The 23,402-nt window shown below is 42.1% G+C and overlaps 2 protein-coding genes across 4 annotated transcripts in view; one reads left to right on the top strand and one right to left on the bottom strand.

Annotated features, from left to right (window-relative positions):
- The first annotated feature begins 409 nt into the window (after positions 1-409).
- Positions 410-14,898, top strand: TDRD6 (tudor domain containing 6). The gene is made up of 4 exons (XM_059701501.1): positions 410-6,508; positions 8,366-8,484; positions 9,749-9,838; positions 14,438-14,898. The coding sequence occupies exons 1-4, from the start codon at positions 493-495 to the stop codon at positions 14,459-14,461; spliced, it is 6,249 nt and encodes a 2,082-aa protein (XP_059557484.1). The 5' UTR covers positions 410-492; the 3' UTR covers positions 14,462-14,898.
- Positions 14,899-17,315: 2,417 nt separating this feature from the next.
- PLA2G7 (phospholipase A2 group VII) overlaps positions 17,316-23,402 on the bottom strand; it is a 38,092-nt gene continuing 32,005 nt past the window's right edge. For all 3 annotated transcript variants that reach the window (XM_059701502.1, XM_059701504.1, XM_059701503.1), the window contains 5 exons: positions 23,288-23,392; positions 22,122-22,213; positions 20,753-20,923; positions 18,185-18,333; positions 17,316-17,761 (listed from right to left, as the gene is read on the bottom strand). In XM_059701502.1, the coding sequence (XP_059557485.1) occupies positions 17,631-17,761; positions 18,185-18,333; positions 20,753-20,923; positions 22,122-22,213; positions 23,288-23,392 (648 nt within the window). In that variant the 3' untranslated portion in view covers positions 17,316-17,630. The remainder of the gene's footprint in view (positions 17,762-18,184; positions 18,334-20,752; positions 20,924-22,121; positions 22,214-23,287; positions 23,393-23,402) is intronic.

Here is a 23,402-nt window from a genome sequence, read left to right as displayed (position 1 = left end):
CCCGCGAGCCTGCGCCTGGCTCACAGGGCTCCTAGGCACTCGCTGGCCAGCCCGTGGCCAGCCCTTCACACTGCGTCCCCCAGAGTGGAAGGCGCTCTACGGAGAGGCAGGTGGTGTCCCCATCCTGGCCTTGGGAACAGCCCTGCAAGTCTCTTCTGCTCTCTGGCCACCAGCCCTCTCTGGGCTCCCACCGCAGCGGGGCCGCTTCCCTCCACGTCCCGCGGCCGGAAGCCGGGGCGCCGCGCGCGCAAATGCCTGCGCGGCCGCGCAACCGTGGGCTCAACCGTGGGCGGTTGGACACGCCGCGGGTCTTACCCGTTGGTGCGCGTCCGGGAGACTGGGCGATTGGCGCGTCGCCTCCGGTGGCCTCGGGAGTCTTCCCAGTGCTTCGGTCCAGAGCCCGGGTTGTGCTCCTTCCCGAGGCGCAGGGGGTTCGCGGGCCTGACCCGCCCTGGCCGCTCCGAAGGCGGTAGCCGCGCCGGCGCCGCGGAGATGTGCTCCACCCCCGGGCTGCCCACGCCCGGGACCTCGCTGGCCCTGAGGGTGTCCTTCGTGGCCGTGCATTCTGAGGTGATCCCGGTGCAGCTCTGGGGGCTGGTGGGCGAGCGGCGGGACGAGTACCTGCGGCTGAGCCAAGAGATCCAGGAAGCGGCGGCCACGCGCGGCCCGTGGGCGCTGGGCGGCGCCTCGGCTCTGCCCGGCGAGCTGTGCCTGGTGCAGGTGGGGCTCCGGTGGCACCGCGGCCGGGTGGCCGGCCGGCAGGGCCAGGACAGCCGCGTCTTCCTGCTGGACGAGGGCCGCACCGTCACGGCGGGCGCGGGCTCGCTGGTGCCCGGGCGCAGCGAGTTCTTCCACCTGCCCTCGGAGGTGCTGGGCTGCGTGCTGGCCGGCCTGGTGCCCGCGGGGGGCGGCGGCGGCAGGCCCCAGCACTGGCCGGCCAGCGCCCTGGCCTTCCTCAGCAGCCTGCAGGGCAAGGAGCTGCGCGGGCAGGTCCTGGACGTGCTGCTCCCGCACCGCCTGGTCTTCCTGGAGGTGCCCGCGCTGTTCCAGCAGATGGAGGAGCTGGGCCTGGCCAGGCGGATCCCGCACAGCCTCTTCCGCTCGCTGCTCAAACGCTACCTGCCGGCGGCGGCGGCCTCGGCCGGCCTGGGCTCCGGGGCCCCCGCCTTGCAGCGAGTCCTGCCCAAGCAGGAGCAGCCCAGCCTGGATTACTTCTGCCCGCAGCTGCAGCTGGGCGTGACGGAGCCCATGGTGGTGACGCAGGTGTGCCACCCCCACCGCATCCATTGCCAGCTGCGGAGCTTCTCGCAGGAGATTCGCCGCCTCTCCGAGAGCATGGCCCACATCTACCGGGGTTCCGTGGGGACCGGGGAGGAGAACGACGCCAGTGCCCCCTGGGAGGGGGAGAAGGAAAGCCCGGACAAGTCGGGCTCTCCGTGTGCATCCTGCGGGTTGGACGGACGTTGGTACAGGGCGGTCTTGCTCGAGACCTTTCGGCCGCAGCGCTGTGCCCAGGTGCTTCACATCGACTTCGGCAGGAAGGAGCTAGTGAGCTGCAGCAGCCTGCGCTACTTGCTGCCGGAGTACTTCCGGATGCCCGTGGTCACCTACCCCTGTGCCTTGTATGGTCTCTGGGACGGTGGCCGCGGCTGGTCTCGGTCCCAGGTCGGTGGCCTGAAGGCACTGATACTGGGCCGGGCCGTGAATGCAAAGATTGAGTTTTACTGCTCCTTCGAGCATGTGTATTACGTCACCCTCTATGGAGAAGATGGGATGAATCTTAACTGTGCCTTTGGGGTACAGTCCTGTTGCCTGATTGATAGATTCCTTCAGAGCCCAGGAACAGAGGAGGAGGAAGAGGAGGAGGAGGAGGAAGAGGAGGAGGAGGAGGAAGAAGAGGAGGAGGAGGAGGAGGAAGAGGAGGAGCCCGAATTAGCCCTTTACTGTCAGTCTCCTGCTGAAGAAGTGGAGCAAGAGCTTTCACTCCCAGCCCTGAGGTCTGTCCGTTTAAAGATTAATGCCTTCTATGATGCCCAGGTCGAGTTTGTTCAAGATCCTTCTGAGTTCTGGATCCGGTTGCGGAAACACAGGGGCTCCTTCCGCAAGCTGATGAAGAGAATGGGCAGTTTCTATTCCTCGGCCAGGAAGTTGGATGGGATCGTTTTGAAACCGAAATCTGATGACCTCTGCTGTGTGAAATGGACTGAGAATGGTTACTATCGGGCTGTGGTGACCAGATTGGACGCCAAGAATGTGGATGTATTCTTAGTTGATCGAGGCAATTCGGAGAAGGTGGACTGGTGTGACGTGAGGATGCTGCTTCCTCAGTTCAGACGGCTGCCAGGATTGGCTCTGAGGTGCGCTCTGGCTGACATTTGGCCTGTGGTAGGAACCTGGAGCCAGGAGGCAATTTCCTTTTTTAAAAAGACTGTGCTCCACAAAGAATTAGTCATCCATGTCCTTGATAAGCAGGATAAGCAGTATGTTGTGGAGATTCTTGATGAATCAAGAACAGGGGAAGAAAACATTGGTAAGGTAATTGCTCAAGCTGGATATGCCAAGTATCAGGAATATGAAACCCAGGAAAATATCCCTGGAGGTACCCACTCCCCAGAGCATGTTTCAAACCATTTCAGTGCTGAGAAGAACAAAATACCTTCTGCCAAGGGAGATAATAAAACTACATGTGTTTCAGAAGCTTTGGCAGACACAATAGTTGGTACAAATGTTTCAACGGGACTAGTTGTGCAGGGAAAAGAGAAAAGAATGTCTGTTTATTCTCCTCTTCTACAGAACTTGGAAATTAAGCTAGGCTCTTCTTGTAAAGGAGAGATAAAAATTGGAAGCACAATGGAAGTCAAAGTGTCTTATGCTAAAAACCCTGGCTATTTCTGGTGCCAGCTGACCAGGCACAGGCAAGAATTTAAAGCTTTAATGTGTGATATTCAGGACTATTGCAAGAATACCCCTACTCCTTACCAGGGATCCACCCCCGCTTGCTTGGCAAAGCGAACAGCAAATGGAAAATGGTCCAGAGCTCTGATCAGGAATACACAATCTCCAGAGAATGTCAAAGTAGTATTTGTAGATTATGGAGACAAAGATGTGGTATCTGTGATGAATATTTGCGCAATTAGTGAAGCATTTCTCAAAGTTAAGGCTCAGGCTTTTAGGTGCAGTCTTTATAACTTAATTGAACCAACTGGCCAAAATCCTTTTGCTTGGGGTGAAAAGGCAATAAAAGTTTTCCGTGAATTTGTAGTCAATGCGTGGAAAGACAATCTAGAATTAAAATGCACAGTATTTGCCACTGCATCAACAGGTGACGAGGAACTGTTTTATATCGTGGATTTGCTAACACCCTTTCAGAGTGCAAGCCATATTTTGGTAGAAAAAGGACTTGCAAGACCAATCAAACTTCCGAAGCTGCTGGGGTTCCCCATTCAGCTATGTTCTTACTACTATTCAACACATGATATAAAAATCGGAAGTGAAGAATTAGTGCTTGTAACACATGTTGTTGACCCTTGGACATTTTATTGCCAGTTGGGAAGAAATGCCCATATTTTAGAAGAGTTGTCCTGTTCTATTATACAATTAAATAAAACTTTGCTGAACATTAAAAAAAAACCCTTGATTCCTGGGGACTTGTGCCTTGCTAAGGATACTGACAGAAATTGGAGTAGGGGGATAATGATAGAAAAAGACCCAAATAAAGTCTTTTTTGTTGATTTTGGCAACATTCGTGTGGTAACAAATGATGATCTGCTTTCCATACCTAGTGATGCATGTGATGTCTTATTTTTGCCCATGCAGGGCATTAGATGCTCATTGTCTGATATTCCTGACCATATACCAGAAGAAGTGACAACATGGTTTCAGGAGACTATTTTAGGCAAGTTATTGAAGGCTGTGGTTGTAGCCAAAGATCCAGATGGAGGACTGATGATAGAACTATATGATGACAGTATTCAAATTAATGCTAATATTAATGAGAAGTTAGCGTTACTTGGTTACAAAGGTAGGGAACGAAAAAAAGAAGAAAGTGAAGTACTCTCTACAACAGAAGCTCTTGATGTGAAAAAGAAATATATGAAGTTGTCACCTATGGAATATTTAAGCAAACAAGTAGAGAACAAGATATACAATATGGAGATCCTGACAGAATCAGACAAACCTAAGGGCAGCTCAGCAGGTAAGGAACTCAAACTTTCACAAAGTTCAACAAAGACAAACGTAGTCTCTCAACATCGCAACTCTGTGGGGAATGAAAAGAGTGAAGTGTCTTCATTAATAGAAAAGAAAGAAAAAAGGAAAGTCATAGAACTAGAAGTCACTCCTTTAGAGAGAAAAAGAGGAGATTCCTGTAACAAAAATTTGCCTATAAAATTGTCCGAGTTTCCACAGAAGACTATAAAGCCTGGCTTTAAAACAACTGTATATATTTCTCATATAAATGACCTTTCAGACTTTTATGTGCAACTAACAGAAGATGAAGCTGCACTCAGTCGTCTTTCAGAGAGATTAAATGATGTTAGCATAAAGCCCAAATGTTATGCAGGTCCTCCTTTGCAAAGAGGAGATATGATATGTGCCACTTTCCCAGATGACAATTTGTGGTATCGTGCTGTGGTCAAGGAAAAACAACCCAGTGACCTTCTTTCCGTACAATTTATAGATTATGGCAATGTTTCCATGATTCCTACTAACAAGATAGGTAAACTTGACCTTGTTCATGCCCTGTTACCAAGGTTGTGCATTCACTGCTCCTTACAGGGACTTTGGGTTCCTGAGATTCTACATTGTAAAGAAATGATTCGTTACTTTTCTCAAAGGACAGACGAGGCTCCAATAAAATGTGAATTTGTTAAATTCCAAGACAGATGGGAAGTTATTCTTGCTGATGAACATGGGATCATAGCAGAAGATATGATCAGCAGATATACTTTCAGTGAAAAATCTGAAGTAGGACTTTCCATCCAAATAATGAATGGTGCCTTTTCCAAGTCGGCCAACAAAACAGAGAGTGGCACTTCAGTATTTCTTAACTGGTATAATCCCAAGATGAAAATGATAAGAGCTTATGCCACTGTGGTAGATGGACCTGAATATTTTTGGTGTCAGTTTGCTGATACTGAGAAACTTCAGTATTTAGAAGGAAGACTACAAAGTGCTGGAGAATGGACAGCAGATGGGAGAAGCTGTATCTCGTGTCCTCATATTGGAGATCCTTGCATAGTGAGATACAGAGAAGATGGGCACTTGTACAGGGCACTTATCACCAATATTTGCAAAGATTCTCTTGTATCTGTCAGGCTTGTGGACTTTGGGAACATTGAAGACTGCGTGGACCCCAAATCCCTCTGGACCATTCCTTCTGAACTTATGGTGATCCCCATGCAAGCCTTTCCCTGTTGTCTCTTGGGATTTCATATTTCAGAGGGTGTGTGCCCTCAAGAGGGAAATGACATTTTTTATGAAATCGTAACGGAAGATGTGTTGGAGATAACAATCTTAGAAATAAAAAAGGATATTTGTGATATCCCTTTAGCAATTGTTGACTTGAAAAGCAAAGGCGAAAGTATTAATGAGAAAATGAAAAGGTATTCTAAGATTGGTATTAGAAACAGTGATCTGCCCTATGAAAAAAATGGCCCAGGGATCAAGGGAACTCTTAGATCCCCTGGTCCTGATGTCAGACTTAAGAAACCATGTAGTAAGGCCGGGCAAGAGAAAGCATTATATGTGGAACCACAGACAGATGAGTTCTCTGTAAGAATTGAGAAAGACTTAAACATGATTGAAACCAAGCCAAATAAATTCCATGACCCCAAAATGGATACCATTTTTGAAGCTTTTGAAAACCCATGCAAAGACAAGATTGGCACTGAGGTCCTGGGAGGTCAAGTAGAGTGCCATTTGGTTGACAAAGCAAAGTTTGATGATGAACCAATGACAGGATTGAATGTGTTATTACCGCGTGCTGATGAAACAGATGAGATACTAGAACTGAATTCACTTGAAATGCTGCTTTCTCCTGATGATGAATCAAAAGAATTCGTGGACCTGGAATCCATGGAGTTACAGCATTCCCTAGTCGGGGATGAAGAAAAAGAAGAACCAGGCCTGGTGCCTCCTGTTGAGCCACTCCCCCTGGTCTGCGACACAGAAGCCACCCTGGAGCCCTTCACAGTGCAGCTGCCCCTCACTTGTGAGGCCGAGAAGCAGCCAGAACTAGACTTACCTACAGCCCAGCTGTGCCTAGAATCCCTGTGTGCTGAGGACACGAGAGAGTCAAGCTGCGTGGAATGGTGTGATGACCAACATATGTTGCCATTGCATCTGCATGGAAAGGATTGTGATCCCAAGACACAGGTAGAAATGAACATACATAAAGAAGAATTTACAGAATATAAACACAGAGATGCCATTTCCTCATTGACGTCTCTGCTTTCTGAGGAAGAACCCAGAGATGAGCAGAAACACGGTGCTTTACCAGAGGTCGCAGGTATGTGAGTTTTTTCTCTCACTTTCATTTAGGCTTAACCTGGTGTCTTATTTATTTACTAATTTGTCTTAAAGAAAATAATTCTTATCTAAATTTTTAAATTAACTCTTTGGGGGAACCGATTAAAACCTGAGAAGAGAATCTGATTTGGAGGGTATTTTTAACATAGGGAAATTATATTGTAAAATTCGTGTAAAATAATACTTTATATGCTGGGTAAAATGCTGACTTATTTTGTGTTTAAAAATAGAATGCTTAAAGTGTGTTTCCAAAACACACTTTACTTTCCAAAAAGTAATCACATTAGAATGTAAAACAAAAACCACCTTTGAAATAAAGAGGCTATATTTTTTTTGCTGTTTTTTTTAAAAAATGTGGGTTTGGGTTGTGTGTGTGTGTGTGTGTCTGTTTCCAAACATTACTATGGGCATGAATTTATGATAGGGATCATTTCAGCAGAGATTTCAAATTTAACTGTTTTGCTTCATGCAGGTACTTTGCCATTCATTTAGAATCCCTTAAAAAAAAAAACTAGATTATGGAGCCTATGCAAACCAAAAAAGTTAACAGCCAGGAGTAAATATTGGAGAACATTTATTGTCATTAACTTTCTATAAATTATTACTACTGCTATTTTCTTAGCTGCTTAATAAGATTCAAAGTTAGATGAAATGGCTAACTTTCAGTGTGTTTTTTTTATAATCAATGTAACTTTTTAATAATTGTTATATTATTCAACTTGAGTTATTGTACAAAATAGAGAAAACAATAGGCTAAGGAGAATGAAAATCACCATAATTGCATTACCAAGAAATGGCCACAGTTAACACCATGGTGTACTTCCTTTCTGTTGTCTTTCTGCGTATGTGTGTGTTTATTTACAGAGTTTGAAAAACTAAAGAGATCAGACTATCCTACAGTGTTCAATGCTGCATTTTAATCTCTTAAATATGCCTTCAAAATAATTTAATTTCATAGTATGCCATCCTGTGGATATATGATGATTTATTTAAATATTAAACTAGATTTTTAGTCTTAGTTGTTCCATTTCAGAATAGTAAGTAATAGCTTTGTGATAAGATTGTCTGTTCATTTGCAATATGCTGCTTTGCTATAGAAATGGTTGTTGTAACCATAGACCACACCACCTCTGGCAAGAATAGCCTGCTTTTTGTAGTAGTTTTTTATGTTAGAATCAGACTCACATCTTTAAAAAACATAACACATGTGATGGTTTTTTGTTTGTTTTGTTTTGTTTTTGAGGAAAATGGTAAGGAATGATCTGGGGAGGGACCCTGTTAGAATTTAAATAAAATCAAGGAAAGATGACAGACTTAGAACATATTGTATTGTACATGATACCAATTATATAGAAACTAGAGGCCTGGTGCACAAAAATCTGTGCACTGGCGGGGGTGGGGGTTGTCCCTCAGCCCGACCTGTGCCATCTCACAGTCTGGGACCCCTCAGGAGATAACCACCTGCTGGCTTAGGCTGACTCCCCGGGTTGCACATGGCAGGCCTGGATCTGGCGGCAGGGCAGGCGGCTGATTGCGCTTCCCTGCCCCACTGCCCCCGGTCGCACACAGCAGGCCCAGATCCCGTGCCAGGTTGGTGGGTGGCGGATGGCGCTGCCCCGCCCCGCCTGCAGTATGCAAATTTAATGGCCTTCTTTGTTGGGTTAATTTGTATACTCTTCTGATTGGCTGATGGGTGTAGTGAAGGTACAGTCAATTAGCATCTTTGTCTTTTATTAGTGTAGATAGCAATGGCAGATTAGGAAAATGCTTTGCTCATGCATCTAATATTAAGGAATGAAGAGGCATGCATTGAGTTTTACTCTATTCAATCTGGCAGCTCAACCAGAGAACACGTACACTTTGAAAGGATTTACTGTTGGATCCAAATGTGTTGTGTGGTCAAGACACACATGGTCTAAATGTGAGATTTTGGAAATAGCTGAAGAAGGTACAAAGGTTAGTACAGTTGAAGTACTTTATCTCAAAATGTACCTGAAGATTGTTAAGGAAATTTTATAAGCTGAGAAAATGCAGTTAAACAGAAGTTCACCTGTTCATCCCCCCTCATATTTTGATGCAGTCCAAAATATCATTTTAAGAGTTCATAGATTAGCATCCTAGCAAGAAATTGTGCTAGGCTCTTTCCTCCTTACCTCTAAAATTCTATCAATCACCAGGTTCCACACTTTCCACTTCCAATCTGTCAAAACATTTTAGATCTCTTGCCACTGCCTTTGTCGAGTCCCTCATTTCACAACCGGATTATTCTAATAACCTTCTATTTGGTTCACGTCTGGTCTTCCTTCAGTTGATTCTCTACACAGCCAGTGTGAAGTTTGTCAAATGCCAATCTGAGTACATCATTCCTGTGTGTCAAAGTTCTTGGGGACTTGCAGTTGATTGTGTCTGTCCTGTGGCCTGAAAACCATTGTATCAGAATCACCTGGTGTGTTTACTTAAATTGTAGGTTTCCAGGCTGTGCCCTGGCTGGCTGACTCAGAACTTCTGGGAGTAGGACCAGGACTGTGCATTCTTATACCATTAAAATTTGAGAGCCACTCATCTAGATTAGAAAAGTCAAGCTCATCAACATGACATAGTCCTCCAGATTGAAGTGTCAATGTACCTCTCCAGCCTTAGGTCTTGCTCCTTTATGTTTTGTACTTTACATCAGATGAACATCAGACTGCTTGGTTTCTCGTATATGTATGATTCTGTTTGGCTTCTTTGATTGATGTATTTAATAATGCAGTTAGTTCTATTTGCCTGTATTCTGGCCAGTCAAACTGGTTAATTTCCACTTATCTTTAAAAGATTTACTTCAACCATTGCTTCTTCCAGGAAGCATTCACTTGCTCTATTTTCTAAATTTCTCTATCTCTCCCCTTTCCCTAACCTTCAAAGAGCTTTATGTCTTCTTTATATTTCTGTATCTCCTGCTGCAGAAATCTGTTATGCAATTTACTGCTTAGAGCTCTGTTTCTCCACTAAATTTTGAACCTCTTGAGATCTAAATTTTATCCATCTTTGATCTCTAAGCATGTTCAATATATGTTTTTTGAACTAAAGTATCATTGAGTTGAAACATAAAACTGAAATTTAATACAATTATTTGTATTGCCTTTTAAGGTATTTCATTTTTGAAAGGATTGTTGTGGTACAAGAATCAGTTACAGTTTTTGGAAACTACCAATGTTCATTACATTTTTTTCTATGGTAGGTTTTGAACCTTTCAAATGGTATGGAGGAGATAGTAAACCCTGAGAATGTCTGGAATGGCATACCAAAATTGGATAAGAGTCCATCTGAGGTATGGAATTATAGAAATAGTCATTAATAAGAGCATTGTCCTTCATTTTGAAAGGTGATAACTATTGCCAAAGACCTTGTGTTTAGGAATAATAGAGAAAAAGTACTAATATTGTAATGACAATGAAAAACAGCAATAACAGAATCAATGTTTCAGGGCTTTGTGCTTCATATCCTTTTGGACAACCTAGTTATTAATGTTTTACTCTTTGATTTTCATTTTGGGACTTAAAAAATTAAAATTGTTCAGTGTCCACGACCTTTATAAAATATGGTTTGATGCAGAAAATCTAGGACGATGGCAAAGTTAAAAAGAAGAGAGTATCAGTCACCTGTAATATATTCATCCAAAGATAAACACATTGGTCAATGTGGTTTTCTTTTATAGTTTTTCTGATTATATGGAATGTAAACATGCCATCTACTAGTATGTATTTTGAACATAGTTTGTTTTATTCTATATACAGTTTTATATTTTGTTCTTCATTCAAGATTATAAGGTGGGCAATTTCTGTTGCCATTATGATATGTATGGGCATTTGAATTTATCCTATTTGGATAAATTTAAATCTCATGAGGCATTAACTTACAAAGAACTATTTTTTTGTGATACATTAAGTCACCATGGTCTGGGATTCTATTTGATTACATTAAAAAATTTCTTTTTATCTGAGCTATTTTCTTTTACCATAAGAATAGGTCTCATGAATTCATTTCTGTACAGACATCACACACATGATGCTATTAGGAGTTGAAAGCATCCAGGAGAACTATTCCTCTTCATGAAATCTTTAATAAACCACCTATCTGTGGACCACCATTGATAATGTGTTTGAAAAGTAGCCCTTGAACAATACACCAGACACCAGAGTTGTGGGAGTTGGGAGCTAACCATTCGAAGAGGTTACTTCCTTCCCTGTGTTAAATGCTCCCATGGAGATGGACCAGAGGAATGAATAGCTGAAGGATAGAAAATGTACTTGAGGTGATTCTTCACTATAAAATCAGATCCTTTTTAAAGGATTACTTTTTGTTGTTTACCATTTTTCTGGTTTATCTATGGCCCCCTTTCTGATTTTAATTATTTTGTGCCTACAGTAAAGAACTGGTTATAATCCAAGGGTTCGTTTTGCTGGGCTATAGTCCAAACACTGGGGAAAGATCTTTCCTTCATGTCATTGGATGATAACACCATTAAAGGACACTTTTGTTTATAAAACAGATTGCCAAATCTTAAAGATACCATTACCCCGAATCTGCAAACAGAAATGGTTTATCAATTTCCTTGTCTGTCAGTAGTAAGAAAAACAAAAACAACTCTAGCTAAAATGTTAAATGTGCTTAAGAGGATAAATAGCCAAGAAGAGGAATTCTTGAAATAGGAAGTGCTTGTTGATTGAATTAATCTTGAAAGTTAGATTGTGAATCTGATAAATTCATAGTTTAAAGGCTTTTTTCAGTGTTAATCCTATTTAATAAAGAGGTAATATGCAAATTTACCCTCACACCCTCACAAGATGGCTGCCTATGACCAGGCTGGCAGGGGGGTTAGTGAGGGACAACCAGGCTGGCAGGGGGGCAGTTGGGGGTGACCAGGCCAGCAGGGGTGGCAGTTGGGTGTGATTAGGCTGGCGGGGGCGGGGGGGTGGGCAATGAGGGGTGACCAGGCCGCCGGGGGGAGAGACTGTTAGGAGCGACCAGGCTGGCGGGGGGAGGGGGGGGCAGTTAGGGGCGACCAGGCAGGCAGGCAGGTGAGTGATTAGGAGCCAGCAGTCCAGGATTGTGAGAGGGATGTCCGACTGCCAGTTTAGGCCCAATCCATGGGATTGGGGCTAAATCCGCAGTCGGACATCCCCCAAGGGGTCCCGGATTGGAGAGGGTGCAGGCTGGGCTAAGAGGACCCCCCGCCCCATGCACAAATTTCATGCTCCAGGCCTCTAATTAGCTTATATGTCCAAATCATTTATGTATGTTAAATGGTCTCTTGGAATTTTCTTTCAGGATTTTTAGTTTTATGTATATGGTACAGTTCAATTTGGGGGAGTTCCTGGTCATTGCAGGGTCATGTTCATAAGAAGCACACTTGTTCTTAGAATTGAGATTATGAATGAAATCAGCTCTTGGTGGCTTTACTAGTATGTGAAAAATACACACTAGTCAAGGAGAACAATGGACTAACTGGCTATCAGCCTTGTTAACATCATTCTAGCAAAATAGAAAATATGCCCATCTAACCTAATAAAAGACAAACAGGGTAACTGACCATACCTCCGCTATGCTTCCCATTGGCTAATCTGGGCGATATGCAAATTAACTGCCAAGAAAGATGGCGGTTAACTTGCACACATAGGTGCAATGATGGGAGGAGGCGAAAGGGGGAGGACGGAAGAACGGTGATCAGAAACCCAGGCGGCAGGCAATAACTAAGAGGACCCCCCCTCCATGCACAAATTTCATGCACCAGGCCTCTAGTTAGCTTATATGTTCAAATCATCTATGTATGTTAAATGGTCTCTTGGAATTTCTTTCAGGATTTTTAGTTTTATGTATATGGTACAGTTCAATTTGGGGGAGTTCCTGGTCATTGAGTTCCCCGCCAGGGCCGCCTTTGCCCTGCCCCTGGGCCCTGGATTGGAGAACCAGGGCCGCCTTTGCCCGCCCCCCAGCCGGTGATTGCGATCAGAAAGCCGGGCCGCAGGCAAGGCGGCACCCCTGGGCCCCAGGAGCTGCTTTGCCTGCGGCCGTGATCCTGATCGTGAAAGTCGAGGCATGCCTGAGGATTTTTTGTACATGTCCACAGTCTAGAAGCAGAGTCAGAATCAAGAAGTGGAGCCTTACCTCAGCGCTGGGGTGTTTAAAAGTATCTAAAAATAGCAGTTCCATTGTGGAGTCCACCGCCATGTTTGCCCCGATGGGAGGCATGCTGAGGACTTCCAGGGCAGCCCCATAACCTCCAGGCGGCGACAGCAGCTCTGGAGAGGGAAAAACTGCAGCACTTCCTGGGTCCGAAGTGCTAGCACCGCAAATCTTGGCCTATCTCCAGCACAGCAGACAAAGGCTGAGAGAGGCGAGGTGGGTCCGGTGGCTCCAGTGGTCCAAATCCTGTCATTGTCTGCGTTACCTAGCCTCGGCGCCCTCCAGAGCAGCCTCAGTGCCAGTGCAGAGGAGGCTTTGGAAAGGGTGGTGGTGAGGAGGATGCTTCTGACTCTGGATACCCAGTGAAACTGCTGTCAGGAGCCTTTCTAGGGCTGGCAGGAAAACGCGGCAATGAGTGAAGAATAATGAAGAGGTTGTTTTTGTTTTGTTTTTTTCTCATCAGAAAAATGTGAATATTACCTAACCCACAGACTTTGTAAGAATTAATTGAAATAAAATTCCAGAAATCATATAATGGCCGGGCTGAAGTAGATAGGTTGGTTGAGCATGAGCGTGGTCCTGTGCATGGAAAGGTTGCAGGTTCGATTCTAGGTCAGGGCACATACCTGGGTTTCAAGTTGGATCCCTGGTCGGGGCTCCTAAGGAAGGCAACTGCAGGGATGTTTCTTACATTGATGTTTCTCTCTCTCTATCCATCACCCTTCCACTCTCTCTAAAAATCAATGGAAAAATGAACTAATGCCATATCTACAAACACGGATAATCTAAAAAAAAAAAAAAAGTGGGGGGGCCCTAACTGGTTTGGCTCAGTGGATAGATCATCAGCCTGCAGACTGAAGGGTTCCAGGATTGAATCTGGTCAAGGGCATGTACCTTGGTTGCAGGCACATCCCCAGTTGGGGGTGTGCAGGAGGCAGCTGATCGGTGTTTCTCTCTCATTGCTGTTCCTAACTCTCTATCCCTCTACCTTCCATTCCATTAAAAAAATCGATATATTTAGAAAAAAAAACGGGTAAAAGAGGTTGAATATGTACTGTATGATTTAAAGTATGTAAAAAAAATAACTTTTTAGGGGCATATATGTTATCTATACTAAAAAAGAGTAATATGCTAATTAGACCAGACATCTTTCGGACATCCATCCAGACATCCTTTCTGGACAAAGCCACTGTGTTGGGGGCCAAGGCAGAAGCTGTTACAGGCGATCAGGCAGGCAGGGGAGCAGTTGGGGTGATCAGGCCAGCAGACAGAGGTGCTTAGAGGTGGTCAGGCAGGCAGGCAGAGAGGTTAGGGGTGATCAGGCAGAGGTGGTTAGGGGTGATCAGGCAGGCAGGGAAGCAGTTAGGGGCACCAGGCAAGCAGGCAGAGTGGTTAGGGGTGATCAGGCAGGGAAGCAGGTGAGCTGTTAGGAGCCAGCAGTCCTGGATTGCGAGTGGGGTTCCACATTGGAGATGGTGCAGGCTGGGCTGAGGGACCCCTCCCGTGCACAAATTTCATGCACCAGGCCTCTAGTTTTATAGTATTTTAGAGAAACTTTATTTGATAACAGGTAATGTGTGAGAACCAAAATACTACAAAGAAAACATTTTTATAGGGATAAGTCTCTGTAGTCATTAGAATACTCACTCATCCTCCCTCCCCATTTTTAGAGGACATTAAATATGTGGTGGTCACTCTCATGTAAGTAATTTTCTTGTTTTTCTTTTTTCTTTCTCAACCTCAGAAAAGGGGCCTGGAGGTCACATAGATTTAGCTGTGGATCCAGTCAGAGCTGCTCTTAGACAAGAGGCGTGGCGTCCAGACCAATGGAGTCTTTGAGCTCATTGAGAGCCTGAATCACAAGAAGTTGTCATGCTTTGGAAACTTTGATATTTGTTGAAAACCAAATAGATCTCAGGTTGAGGGTGCAGTGTATTTATAGTCATATTGCTGAATGTATATGGATCCGGGATCTTTATTTTGCTAACCAATTTACTAACACATTAGGTCATATTTTTAAAAATTGTTATTATTTTTAAAATATAGTGTTTAAATTTTAAAAAAATATAGGTTTATGACAAGTATATTTTATGATGCTACTTAGGAGGATGGTTTTGTAACTACTTCAGGATTTTTGTTTTTATTTCAGAAGCTTTGTCTTCTCTGTCTAAATATTTGACTAGTTGCCTGTTTGAAATTGGAAGTATTCTAATATGATACAATGTTTGAATAAAGTTTATCCTTTAAGATGTAATGGTCTCTTTTCATTAAAAAGGAAATAGAATCCTGGAATATCCATAGTAAAGGAACCACAATTCTACAGTTGGGGGAAAGAGAGCAGTATTAAACGCTAGCTCCAGGTTTAGTCACTTTGATGGTACTTTAAATGCATTTTCTTTTTTACTCAACTCTAGGCACATATTAATATTTTTCCTATTTTATAGGTGAGAAAATGGGAACTTTTTACAGAAGCTGAATAACTTGCTTAAGGTCAAAGAGCTAGAGGCTTGATCAAACTGGACCCATCTAACATCAAAGTCTATGCTTTTAAAAATATGGTTGCAAGTGGTAGTATGGAAAGTCCAGATCCTAGCATCAGGAAATAAATCCTACTTATATATTGCTTACTATATATGTGACCTATGCAGGTTATATAATATCTCTGAGCCTTGATCTTCCTAATCTGTGAAATGGGGATAATAAAACCTTTCTTGCAGTATTCTTAAGATTATAAATAATTTATATAAAGTACCTGAAAAAGAGTAGGCATTTAATAGGTATTTCCTTCTTTTCTCTGAAAGATGTTCAGTATGCACTATACTAGCATTTTGATTTTTTTAACCTTAACTCATTGGATCCTTTCAGCAGGTATTTTCTTCTTTCCACAGCAGCAGGTGTCACCAACAAAGGATTTGAAAGAGGTGCTATTGAGTGGGGACAGCCATACAGTTGGAATGGTTATTCATTTCTAAAATGAGGTTTGCGACATGAGAATGGGGAAAAGATGTTTGCGTAGGAAACATTATCAGACCTTGAAGCTCGAAGGGAATCAAGAGAATAGGGAACCTTAAAAGCTGGGTGTAATTTCAAAAAGCAAACAGGAGATGGTTTTGCATTTAACGTACTGGAGGTAGGTAAGTATATGGTTGTTCCGGAGATAATGGACAGACAAGTTTGGCTCAACATGTAGGCCACATAGTTGTGAATTACTGAGAGAAATGTCAGAGAAGGCATTTTAGGGCCAGATTACAGGAAGCCTGCAGTTTCATGCTGAGGAATTTAAACATTTTTAATCTGAATAGCTATATAGGATAGGAGAAACCAAATTTCTCAAAATAGGTCTTTGTGCACCTTAACACATTAAGACAGGCCCGAAGTGCCATTTCAGAACACAGTTACTGAGTAACTGGGCAGAAGGGGTAGAGATGGAATAGTCATAGTGAACCAAGCTTCTTACCAAGTACTAATTATCCCTGTTCACACAGGCTTAATTAACTATAAAGAAGTCAGAGAACAAGGCCATACTTAGACCAAAATATACTTAGCTAAGCAGTGGCGTAAGTTTTTACCCTTTAGGAAACTAAAAAAATGTTTCCCTTGACTCCTGAACATATAAGTGCATAATGTTTAAGACAGTGGTTCTCAACCTGTGGGTCGCGACCCCTTTGGGGGTCAAACGACCCTTTCACAGAGGTCGCCTAAGACCATCGGAAAACACATATATAATTACATATTGTTTTTGTGATTAATCACTATGCTTTAATGATGTTCAATTAGTAAGAATGAAATTGGGGGTCACCACAACATGAGGAACTGTATTAAAGGGTCTTGGCATTAGGAAGGTTGAGAACCACTAGTTTAAGGTATTCTTTTCCCTCCACTTATTGTGATGTTCTATTTCCAGTACTACCTATATAATTAAAAACATTTATTAAAAAAAATAAATGAAGACCAGCCGATGTGACCTAGGTGGTTGAGCACCATCCTATGCACCAAGAGGTCACTGGGTCAATTCCAGTCAAGGCCCATGCCCAGGTTTCTGGCTCAATCCCCAGTAGGGGGCATGCAGGAGGCAGCTGATCAATGTTTCTCTTTCATCGATGTTTCTATCTCTCTCCTTCTCTCTTCCTCTCTCTCTAAAAATTAGTAACAGTAAAAAAAAATATTTAAAAACATAATAAAGCATAAAAATAAATAAAATAATTGAAAAATAAAGCAGTTAAAAGTCACTCTGAATGTTTTCTTAGTTAACCCTGCCTTTGGTGAATAACTAACTGAATGTGTTATGTAGCTGGTATTTCTGCTCTGTCTTATGCACCTTTCTTTCATAAGTAGAATCCACCATGAATAAACCATTAAAAAAAATGCAAACAAATTACCCACTTCTTTTAATCTGCTTTAATATGTTGCCCTTGCCCTGTCTCCAATAATCTTACCCTTGTCCATGCCCCACTTAGTTATCATGTTCAATTGTATAGTATCAAATTGTATAGTATCACTGTGGTAGAACAATGGCTTTATTACCTGCTTGACCTAATTTTTCTTAACATGACCAAAAATCAAAGGGAAGTGCTGCCAAATTTTATCCAGATTACCATGTTGCTGAAATAATAAAAAAAAGAGGCAAGAAAATCTCTTTTTATTTTTTTAGGGAGTGTTATGCCCTTACAACAATTTTTTCATTGGCATTGTGCCTGTTTTAATATCCTTGTTCATTAATGTAATGTAAAAACAGTTATTAACTTGATACTAAAAAAGGGTCACTTAGTAAAAGTAAAATTTAGGCTGGTATGATTTTTACATAATGTAGTCTCCCCTTATATTTAAAGGAAAAAAATTAATCCAAATTCCAGTCACTATTATGGTATAGCCATACAACACACACTTTCAAACAGTTTTAAAATAAGACTTTTTAAAAAGCACTTTTGATCTGAATTCTATTCCTCTAAACTTGTAGAATTCTGTAGAGCGCCATGGTGGTTGGTTACGTCAACATTGGTCCCTGGAATAAGGTGATCATCCTTTCCTTCAATCAAATAATCCCATTTATCAAAATCTTTCTGAAGTCCTGTAAAACATAAACGTTAATAAACATTAAACTTTTGAGAGTGTTGAACAGTTGAGTGCCACTAGGTGGCAACATAGCATCACAAATTACATAATCTGTGTATTGCTCAGGGAGACAAGGTAGCCTGTGCCCAGCTGCTGCATCTGAAGGAGATGGGATGGAAGCAACATGCACAGTATCCTCAACATGGAAGCCTGCCCCAGTCTCACCAGGAAGACTGTTGGCTCTAACGGGTACACTTACTGTCTGATATATAGTATGCAATGCTGCAAAATTAAATTTTCTCAAGTTTTCAAACTGATTTGACGGCTATGTTAAATTATAAACTACTGGAAACTTAACGTGAGACTAGTGCTGTAATAAAAGGCAGTTTTGTTCTGAGAATCATCTGGTTTGTGGAATGAAAGAATATTTGTTTCTTACCTAAATGCTTTTGTAAGAATGCTAACGAAGCTTTGTTGGTAAGATCCATAGCGACTTCTGAGTCTATTTTTCCTTTTAATGTGAATAAGTATCCAACTGTTTTGCCAGTTGCAAAAGTGAAGTCAGCAAAATTCTGATGGACTGAACCCCTGAAAGATAATTGAGACATTTACAAATCACATTGTTTATAGTTAGAGTGCAGGAAAGATATGGGCCTGGTTGACTTTTTATTTTTATTTTTAAATTGATCTTTAAAGCGAGAGGAAGGGCCAGGGAGAGAGAGAAACATCAATGTGAGAGCAAAACATTCATTGGATGCCTCCAGGAGGCCCTCACAGGGGATCGAGCCTGCAACCTGGCATGTGTCCTGGCAGGGAATCAAACTGGTGACCTTTCAGTGCCCAGGACAACACCCAACCAGCTGAGCTACACCAGCCAGGGCCTGGATGACTTATTTACCGAAAACCAAGGAAACAATATTTATCAATTTGATCTCCTTAGATATGATTTTTGAGGGTCACAGACTGTTCATTTAGGGATCCTAGAGTATGTATTTGTCTTCCCTTCTAGATAAACAATTCAAAGATCCTATTTTTGCTTGGCATCTTGTCTTTAAAAGAAATGATTCCAGCTTTTTAAGGGGCTGGAATACTTGCAATTTCAGTAGATGGAATGTGTTATATGTTGAACTCAGAGCCAGAAGCCTGCTCCCTTACTGCAACCACTTAACTTGATATCTATTTGATGCTAATCAAGCCACTTTGGATTTAAGCCTTGGATTACGTAGATTAGAAAACATGTTTTCTTGTATTATTTAAAATGTAAGCACCTTCCAAATACCAAGCTGCATGTTAAATTCACCAACAGCCTACCATCATATAGGATGGCCTTTTTATTGCTCATTTTCTATTACCTCCGGGACACTTGACACTTGGTTTTATTGCATTTTTTCCCCTTTGTTTCCTTGACATTATGCCTGCCCCTTTCCTTGTACTCTGTTCTTTTCTGGCTCTTCACCTAAAATGTAGGCATTTCTCAAGGTTCTATTCTCAGACCATTTCTCTTCTCACTTTGCGGTCTCATACACGCTAAAGGTTTCATCTATAACATATAAAGTCTATGCATTTCCAATTTGTGGCCAGACAGCTCTACCCATATTTCCCAATCTCAAGCTGAGAAATACCAAATTAAAATACATTTTTTTCAGGCCCCACATGATGCAATTCTTTTTTTCCCCCGACTTTGCTGCTGCTTATAAGCAAACTGTGAATCCTCTTAGCTATCACTACTCAAAACAGAACCACTTGGCACCTGCTCACTCTTCCCTGAATTCCAATCAAAACTTGAGCATGGGACTCATAAAGAAGGTAGACACAGGGTCAGGGAAAAGCAGAAGCCTGGATGCTACCCACAGTAGAGGATGGCTAAGGAGAAGGAGAGGGTGAGGGGGGGAAGGATGGAGCCCTCTAAATGACAGGGGAAGAGTAGGGCTGGGTAGCCTGGAGAAGAGAACTAGGTGTCCTCAACAATATCGAATGGATGCAGAGAGAAAGGCTGAGACTGCACATAGACTGCTGGGCTTTTAAAGCCTCGTCAGGGCCAGCTTCAGCATGGGGGTGGGGCGGGGGGAAGGCGTTTGGGAAGCTAGACCACAGGAGTCAAGAGTAAGTGCAAGTAAGCACATGCAATATTAAATATAAACTATTCTTTCAAGATTTCTAGCAGAAAAAGGAAGAAAAAGAGTGCCTAGTAAGGAAGTGCGGTGAAGGACAGGTTAGGCATTCTATACTATTTCTCCTTTAGAATTAGACTTGCACGTGCAAATATGCTACATTGAAGTCCTTTCCTTATCTGGACATTTCCTTGCTCTGTCTAAACTCTCTCCATCCTTCAACACCCAATTCTACTCCCATCTCTTCCAAGCAGCCTTTTCTGACTACATCAGTTGGAAAAGACCTCTCCATTCTGTGATCCCAAAGTGCTCATTGCCTATACTACATATTTTCTCCCTGGAAATAAACCCGTTTCATATAGGAGAGGGATGAGCACTATCTTTGCTTTGTAACATCCCATTGTGAGTCCAAAACGTTTTTGGGATTTCTTTTTCACATCGATGATATAAGCATATTGCCAGCACTTAGGGGGCCCCATTATAGTTTGGGGAATTTATAAGTTTGTATTCTTCCCAAATAGGTAAACATATTGCTGGTCTGAACCGATGCTCTGACTTTTTTCCTAAAGAGTTCCTACTCTAGCTTGGTGATGGAACACTTTTCTCTGCCTGGACCCCAAAATGTGTAAGCTTGCTCTTGTGTTTACATGAAAGTGGCAAGCACCCTAGCGTGCATTTTAATTATCAGTATATGGGTCACATGTAGTAACACCACTTGAACATTTGCATTTTAAAAAGAGTAAATCTAAATGCACTTAGAACCTGAGATTTTTCTAATATTCTCACTTATTGAAAGTCTACACAACAAATTTAACAGTCCTTTAATGGCTGATATCTGTTGTGGTTTATCCAAGTTTCAAGTTTCTATTTCAGATAATGAAGTCAGTTGCTATTACCTGATTGTGATCATTTTCCTTTCTTTACCAGGTGCGTAGCATTTTTTCATTTTTATGATATTAGCAGGATATTGGAACTCTTCAGAGTTGATAAAAAAGAGGGGCTGAGAAAACTTGGAACATACTTCCTCACTCAGGGGCATCATCCATGCATCCAGGGCAATACCGCACCTGCAGGTGTTTGTTGAGATGATGACGGAAGGCTGGTTACACACTGGCAAACATACAGGTCTTTCTACTAAAGCCAGGACTAATGGACACACCACACTGGCCCATGATGGTATTGTGCTTCATGTGAGAAGGAGATATGATTAGCTTTATAAGGTCGCAGATGTGGAAATATGTAATCATTTTCTTTAGGAGGCATTTAGGAATTGGGACTTTTAGAACAATATATAATCTTTAAAATTTTCATTCATTTTAATATTATTTTCAAAATAAATTTTTGAAAAGTAGTGATTTCTTCAAAATTGTGGTGTCTGAAAAAATTCCCTGCACGCATTATTGCTCCTATGTTTCCAGACTTTCTGGACACTCCATAGTCTATTTATTATATCTTTTCTTAGAGTAACAATTGGACCCATCGCTTTATAATTAGAGGTGCTGTACCTGGAAAATTGTCTGGGCATTGATGAAAAACATGGGCATATCTCTGGAAATATTACTAACTTTCTCATTTCTTTATTTTTTTATTTTATTGTTTATAGTATACAGATGCTCTCAGTTACTAACTTTCTTTTTACAAGTCAGTTTATCCTATGTTTCATGACATTTTGGACACTGTTTTATGTGCTAAATGGACTAAGGAAGAGAAACCCCTTCTACTGAAACAGATTTTAAGAATTCGAGATGGAGTTTCACAAGTGATCCTCCCTTTCTATACGGTGGGCTCTACGTGAGCTCACCAGTCTGGGATGAAGTACTTCAAGGCAGAAAATATATCCTTATGTTAGAACACCGGAGTATTTCAGACCTCACTCCAAATTAAAAATGAAAAAATAATTAAAAATGCCCTGCTTACTAGGGAAATCTGGACTATAAGATGGCTACATTATTATCACAATCTTATGTTGCTGATAAAATGTGTATATAAAGGTACATTTCCAAGTGAAAATGTTAAGCCCTCAAACAGGTGAATAAGTATGAGGGAAAATATGTGGGGAGGGGAAAGTTTTTAACAGCAGTGAAATCAGATATTTTCTGCTTAGGAAAGTTCATAGAGAGTATTTAATAGAGGCACAAGAATAGACTTGTAGGCCTCAAAGGGTCCCTTCCTTACTAAGAATTTGATAAAATTGTATTTCACATGGGTTATCATTCCCCCTCTTCCAATAAATTACTGTTCTGTCTCTTCGCCTCATTCTCTTACCTGAATCTCCGGTCATCGTGAAGAGCCTGAATAACTGTGGCTCCACCAAAAGAATGTCCCATTACTGCTATTTTATCTCTATCAATGGAGTCCTACGTGAAAAAGCATGATATGAATTGATAACTATCTCACAGGTTGTCAGAAAAATAGAGTGAATGATTTTGTTAACCAAGCAATTAGTATTCAATTCATGGGCATGGTTATACACCTTGATTTCTTATAAAGGAAATACACACATATACAAATATACACATATAGTACACACACATAATACATACATACAAATATATCCGCACATATATATGGTAAGCATTTGTAAAAGTTCAGAAGTGAACTTAATGGTCTTCCCAGTCACCCACACTTAAAACATCATCAATGCTGATTTCTCCCTCTCCCCAGTTCATATTTAACACTTTGTGCATTTCATGAGGATTTATTGAGTGCCTGCTCTGTATTAGGCATTGTAGTTCATTTCCAGTGAGCTCACAGCCTATTGGGAAGGAAAGAAATACAGATGCATGATGCAAATACAATGGAGTGGTAGCAAGGAGTAGCCAGGATAGATAGCCAATCCAGGCCAGGGCTGGGCAGTGCGTTCAAGAAAGCTTCTCTCAGAGGAGGTGCTTCCTGACTTGAGTTGAAAATTAAGCAGCACTTAGTCAGGGTGGAGGGTGAGTCACGTTGCCAAGGGGATAACACGTACAAAGGCATGGAGATAAGAGAGAGAGTGGCGACCATCATCTTATGCTTAAACTCAAGTGCCTCTACTCCCTGTACTCCACCCTCCACACCCACTGTTGAGTCTTTGTCTATGTTCTTCACTTGGTGTCATATTTTTTCCCTCCCAACATTGTATCTAAAAATTGTGGACCAGCTTTCCAGGATCAAGCTCAAAAACATGCAGAAGCCATCCAAGAAGTTACAGTACTTCTACCAGAGGTGCTAAGTTGAACCACGTGGAACTGCCATTTTTGTAGACTGACTATTGGCAACTGTATATACAGTTCAACCTAATGCATTTCTTTCTGTCCTAACACTTCACCTGTAATTTTTTTTTTTTTTGCAGCTCTTTATCATGTTGTACCCTGTATGACAGCAGAAAAGCAAACTCTAGAGAATAAAGAGCTAAGAACTACAGGACAGGGAAAAGGGCTTTCGTAGCTCACCTGCAGCTGTTGCATATCGAACTCTGAGTCTAATACATTCTTCACCGGTGTTCCAGAAAGCATCACATCGAGAGCCTGGGAACACTCCTTTGCTCTTTGTTGCACCTGATATGAT

The sequence above is a fragment of the Myotis daubentonii genome, chromosome 6, assembly GCF_963259705.1.
Source record: "Myotis daubentonii chromosome 6, mMyoDau2.1, whole genome shotgun sequence".
Lineage (NCBI taxonomy): Eukaryota > Metazoa > Chordata > Mammalia > Chiroptera > Vespertilionidae > Myotis > Myotis daubentonii.
This window is presented reverse-complemented; position numbering and strand designations above follow the sequence as displayed.

Coding starts and splice junctions, on each gene's coding strand:
- TDRD6 (XM_059701501.1), top strand. CDS start 493: ATGTGCTCCACCCCCGGGCTGCCCACGCCCGGGACCTCGCTGGCCCTG. Junction 6,509..8,365: donor TGCTTTACCAGAGGTCGCAG/GTATGTGAGTTT, acceptor TCAATCTGGCAG/CTCAACCAGAGAACACGTAC. Junction 9,839..14,437: donor TGGATAAGAGTCCATCTGAG/GTATGGAATTAT, acceptor TCTCAACCTCAG/AAAAGGGGCCTGGAGGTCAC.